Consider the following 6,229-nt stretch of genomic DNA (forward strand, 5'->3'; position numbering starts at 1 on the left):
CTGGAAGGAAATGCTTCTTCACTTAGCAGACCTTACTGCTGTAGAAGAAATGAACCATGAGCTGTTTGGTGGATCAAATGAGTCACTTGCTGAGCCTCTGACCATGGATATAAACAATGTCACTGATGATAGCTACTCTGATAGTGACCAAGAGTCAGACCTTAGTCAGTCATCTAATGAGGCTAATGCTGGTAGCCGAGGAAGTAGTCCTCTTAAAGGAGCAGGAGAGTCCCTTAGTTACAGCAACCAGTCCAGTTTAGTGTTGTCTGATGAAGGAGATGAAATGTATGGTAGGAGTCACTTATAGAGCTGGGCAATTTGCTAATTGTCATGCTCATTAATTGATTATATTCAACTAAGCTATATTTGGAATAATCAAAAATAGTAAACATTAATTTTGATTAGATGATTATTTTCTTGAATCATAACACTAACTGATTAAGCTGAACAATGTTGAATTAACTGAAAATAATAATGAAAAATCGTATTAGCAATACTTATAAGTCCTTGAAATTAGGAAATCAAATCCATGTGAAAAAATGCTGTGCTAAGTGCTTAATCAAGATAACATAGTTACAAAAGTAGTTATCCATTATGAAGAGGCTCTACTAATTAATAACACAATTAACCCTCTCTCTATGGGTAAGTCATAGTGCACATGTCATGACCTTTTAGAGGGTTACATTCAAAATTTAAGTAAGATACTTTATTACCAATATATACAAATAAACTTTGCATCAAAACATAGTTAATAAACCAAGTTTAATGTTATTACTTATTTTACTTAATCTAGTCTTAAATAACTTAAAAAGATCCATATTTTTAATTTTAGTTACTTTTATAATAATAAATATGAAAAACAAGAAATAAAGTACTTACCCAGTCTTCTTTTTTTCTTGCCCTCGATTGTTGAGGAGAGTTAAGCCTAATCTTTTATATTAATGCACTTAACAATTTTTATTGAATTAAATAATGCATCAAAGAATATAGACTTATAACATGCAAAAAGTAGACAAATTCACTTAACTCTCAAAATTTTCCAGGCTTTCTAACTATGTGACAAGAGCCGTCACAAATTCATCCAACCTAGTTGTTAACTTTCCCACTCTTGAGTGAAATTGACGATTATCTGTTCAGAACACAATGTTATACAATACATCATGTGATAGATGAAAACCTTGAGTTTCTATTGGTTACAGGTAATATATATATATATGAAACGTAAGAGAGAACTATCAACAAATTGTGAAAGAGGGGATGTGATAGGTGGGTGTGGCAGAAGGGGTCTGATTTCCTATTTGATAGCTTTGTAACCAAACAAAATTGAAGGCTGTAAAAATTATGGTTTGTTTGAGAAATAACTAGCTTATAGAGAGTATTTTACATTTAATTTCTTACATTTTAGAGGGGTGATGGATAAAATAAGGATGATGATGCTAAGACAAGTGGAAATTCAGGATTTTGTTATATATTTGCTTGTAGAATTAAAACTTAAAACTTGTATAATATTAAAATATGGATTATTAGCTAAGATTTTATGCTATTCTAATTGTTATAACATAAACAAAAAGTAGTTTAATAAAATTTTGAATGTAACACACTAAAACCTTGTGTCTTGCACAGTAAAGGGTACCCAGGGCGACAGGCTTCTATTTATGGCTAACTGTTGTGTGCTACAATTTTTATCACATGGTCTTACTCTATATTTGTTTCTTCTTCTCTTCTATTGTCTCATGTTTCTGTTCCCTTTCATCTTTCATGTCTTGCTGGCATCTCTTAGTGGTATTCCAGGCATTTTGGCCAAAGATGCTATCAAACAGGTTTATCATCTTTTTCAGGATGTTACTCCTTCCCACCAGGACTACTGCATACATACTCTTCTCTTTCTTTGGGAGGTGATTTGTTTTAGTTGGTGGGTCTGACTGGAGAGATCTCATCTCACATCCACTTAGTATCTGGTTCACTGGGGTGTGTTCTTCATTTCCCATCTCTGTGGAGCTCAGACTTCTCTGCTTCGTTGGCAAGACCTGGTGAGTTTGGTTTCTACAGCTCTACCCTCTCCTCTTCCTGCATGGAAGTTCTCTTTCTTTTGGGGGTCTTGGGCTTCCATAACACCTCTTATTCTTTGGAACATGCTCACATGCATCTTTTGCAGTAGAATCTGCATGATCCATGGACTCTTTCTCGCAATTCCTTATCCATTTTCCTCCTTCCCTACTTGATGACATCACCTGGTGGCTCAAGAGAACCATTACTCCAGAAGATGTTCCTCTTGCTCCCTCTCATCCAGATATTCATGTTTTTATGAATGCTTCTCTGATGGGGTGTGGCACTTGTCTTGACTGTTTTGAGGTTTCAGGTCAATGGAACCTGGAGTGATTGCCCTTCATGTCAACCTCCTGGAGCTCTTAAAGGTTCATTGGACTTTACATGATTTCTTTCCAGTGGTAAATGACCATTTGGTGAGGATTCATACAGGCAACTCCTCTGTATTATCCTATACCAGTTGCCAGGGGGGCACTTGTTCTCTCTGTTTCAAAACCTATGACCCCCTCTTCTTGGCCCATGTTATGGGTGCTATGAATCTTGTGGATTCTCTTCTGTGGCTAGACAAGATTTTTCCTGTAGAATGGTCCCTCGGCTCTTGTGTTTTTCAAGGGCTCTGCTCTTGTTGTGCACTTCTCACATCAATGCTTTAGTCACTTACTATAGTACCAAGCTTCCCCTCTTCTGGTCTTCTGTTTTATATCCATCAGTTCTGGTGGTGAAGATGTTAGAGCCCTCCTCCTTCCGCTGCCTAGAAGACATTCAAGGTGTCACCTGGTTTTGGCCTGGAGTTGACCCACCATATACGATCTGACATCCCTTATCTACACTACCCATATTGCACTTTCATTTTAGCCCGTTTCAGGCTCTAAACTGTGCTTGTATTTTCTGCCACTTCTAGTGACAGTTCCCTTCTTCATAAGCAAAGAGTGTACCCTGGTACAGATTAGGTGTGGTCTCTCACGGGTGTGTCCCTGTACTATTTCATAGGATTTTGCACTTCATGGGTTCTTTTCAGGTACTTCCCAAAAGGTAAGTTTTGTACTGATCCATCACTTCATTTTAGGATTCTAGCTATATGTGAGAAGAGGTTAATTATCATTTTGGAAAGTAACATTTTCCAACACTGAAAAGTTATTTTCGATAGATACCTCCTCTCACACTTCCTATCCTTCTTTCCCACCTCCGATGCATCTTTTCTTGCCTAATCTCGAAGTGAATATTGAACAATCAGTACAGAGCTAGTCAGTTGTGTTAGGAGGCTGTGTTGCAGTGGAGGGTTGTCACATGCTTATTTGCAAGCAACAATACAGCAATATCACATGGAAACACGTTGAGTTTACATGGGAGCCTCAAGGCTATTGATGAGCAAAAAGTTTGCCTATAGAGGTAAGTATCTATCAGAAATACATTTTCAGTGTTGGAAAATGTTAACATCTCATATTAGGCAAAGTGAGGTGTTTGTATTAAGGAACCAAATAACTAACGTACTGTTTAAGAGTATTATAAGCTTAATACAAGTCTAATGATAATTATAATTGATTATAATCAAGTTTCTCCAGCTAAAGGCATCCACACCATAAAAGTGTAAATAGGACACCAGTTAAAAAAAAAGTCTTTAGAAATTTGTAGGAATATTTGTTGATTACCTTGTCCATTTGTTATCTGTCTAACAAAACAAATCACAGCTAAAGTAGCTTCACAAAAGCTAACATAGAGCTCTAGTTGAAAAATTATTTAGCAACTTACATGATTAATCTTATTGGCATTGCTTTTTATTTTTGGGGGGGGGAATTTCTGGAAAGAACTATGAAGTAATTAATTTGTTACAAATTTTAACTATAGGTGAGGAGGCAATGGCTGAAAGTGTTTTATCACCTGTGGTGGATATAAATGATGTAATTGGCCCTGAAGTCACAGTTAGTAACGAACTCAATCTGAGAAGAAAAACTTGGAAAATTGAAATTGATTCAAATCAAGATTCTGTAACAGAGATGGTTGATAGTGAATATAAATATAATGATCATAGTTGGCAGATTATTATAGATTCATGTCAGGAACATGAACGAAAGACACTTGATAAACTTGGTAAAGATAGTTTGCAAACACTGATAATATCAAGTCCAGATTCTGTGATAACTAAAACTGATATTGAATACAAAATTTCTGAAAGTAATCTGCTGACCTTGACTGACTCGTGCAAAAATCTCACAAAAGATATCAAAGTTAATAAAATAAATCTATTTGAAGAAACTCTACAGGAATGGATTGATGCAACTCAAGATTCTGTGAAAGTTGTACCAGGTGATTGCTCAAAATCTAGTGAAATCTCCAGTGCTTCCTTTTCCAGCCTTAAAGTTAGTAGAATAGAGACTTCTGATGGTAGAAGAAAACCAAATGATAGTGTTGAGGGTCAACCAGACTGTTCTGATTATAAACCAGTATATTCAGAAAGTTCCTATAATGCTGATCAACATTATAGGAAACCACCAAACATATTGATATATACTGGAGAAAATAGTTCCACAAATTATGCAAAGTTTAATTGCATTAAGGAAAGTTTGTTGTTCTGTCTTCAACCTGATCACTATGCAATATATATGTTAACACTGGAAGAAGTGAGTATGAACGTTTTAGTAACCCTTGTATTCAGGCATGGTCTGATGATAATTTTGGTAATTAAATCTAACCATTTTCTGATCTGTACTTTATATTACAAATATTTGTGTAGAGCTTTCAAAAGTATGTTCATATTTGGGCTAGATTTTATTTTATTATTAAACATGACATCATTATTCACAATTTATGTTCGTATTTAGCCTAGATTACGTTTTACTACTAAACATGATCTCATTATCTCTTATGTTAATTTAGAAAATAAATGTGAAGTTTTTGCCATGTATAATCATATAAGCTTAGTCTAGACTTAACCTGGGAATTTTGGGGACATTCAGAGCAGACTGCTTGTTCATATCAAATGTGGTAACAGTTGATCTCAATGAATACCATCAGGTTTTTTAAGAAACAATTACAGAAAAGACAAGACTGTAGTGAATCATTTTTTATGTGTAATAAATGTTTTTATTTGTTTTTGTAAATAAACTAATAGAAATGTTAATATCTTTTCCAATATCATAAATTAGAAACTACCAACAAATAAATATCCTTAGTTTTTGTCATATTATGCATTTAAATAAGAGTTGTTAACAGGTCTTGAGAAGAAGTTAACGTAAGACATAAAGGGAAATTATTAACTATTTCTTTAATTAGCCGAAAATACTCAGTTGATAGTACAGTATGTTAATTTATAATAATAATAAAGGCAGAAAATTAAAAGACCAGTGTAAAATTATGTCATTTTAAATAAATCTTTTATCATCTTTATATAAATGTATTATGTAGGGTCTTTCATACATTACATTAATGTTGTCAAAATTCATTATTTACAACATACACCTTCAAACTTTTCATATAAATAGCTTTTATAACTACAGGTAACAACAGTGCCATGGAATGACAATACAGTTCTTCTAATTGTTTCCTGTGGTAAAGTTCCTGAAGTTGCCAGTCAGATCTTGAGTGATTTTGTATTAAAAGGTGGAAACATCTTAAACTTTTGCTCAGAACTTAAACTTCCCACACTAAGTATTAATGTTGTTATCACTTCTGCGGAAAAGAAGATAATCCTACTGACTTACAAGGATTCAAAGGTCAAGCTAATGGAAAGGAAACTAAAATGTGATACATCAGATGAACAGGTGGTTATTTTTCCTTTACTGTTTCAAGAACCTGTTATTTGTGAGCTGCGAAGTCCAACAACTCCTGGAGTTATTATTCTAAGCCAGGTTGGTTTGTTTGGGGGAAATATGTATTATAAAAAATAAGACAAAGCATTTATATAGACATCATGAATGTATAATGATAAACTTTCACTAGGTAACAAAATCTAAGCCATGGTTAGCTGAGGACTACAGTTTTGAGTTTCCATCAGTGTAGTTAATGGTAGAGATTGCCCATCCAATAGAGCTTTTATGACGTTATCTTTGGAAGAATGATTGATTTAGTTTTATATCTTCATATATATATACGAGGCCTGTGAGAAAAGTATCTGACCTTTGGCCGGGGAATAAAAACTGGCATACTTGGAGCGTTGAAAACCTAATCACCCTCAAAGTAGTCTCCA

General features: G+C 34.4%; 1 protein-coding gene across 4 annotated transcripts in view; it reads left to right on the plus strand.

Annotated features, from left to right (window-relative positions):
• The window catches only part of LOC106469546 (biotin--protein ligase-like), an 81,230-nt gene that overhangs the window by 42,473 nt on the left and 32,528 nt on the right, over positions 1-6,229 (plus strand). For all 4 annotated transcript variants that reach the window (XM_022398086.1, XM_022398084.1, XM_022398085.1 and 1 more), the window contains 3 exons: positions 8-290; positions 3,892-4,664; positions 5,541-5,891. In XM_022398086.1, the coding sequence (XP_022253794.1) occupies positions 8-290; positions 3,892-4,664; positions 5,541-5,891 (1,407 nt within the window). The remainder of the gene's footprint in view (positions 1-7; positions 291-3,891; positions 4,665-5,540; positions 5,892-6,229) is intronic.

Source organism: Limulus polyphemus, unplaced genomic scaffold (genome assembly GCF_000517525.1).
Source record: "Limulus polyphemus unplaced genomic scaffold, Limulus_polyphemus-2.1.2 Scaffold3538, whole genome shotgun sequence".
Classification (NCBI taxonomy): Eukaryota; Metazoa; Arthropoda; class Merostomata; order Xiphosura; family Limulidae; genus Limulus; species Limulus polyphemus.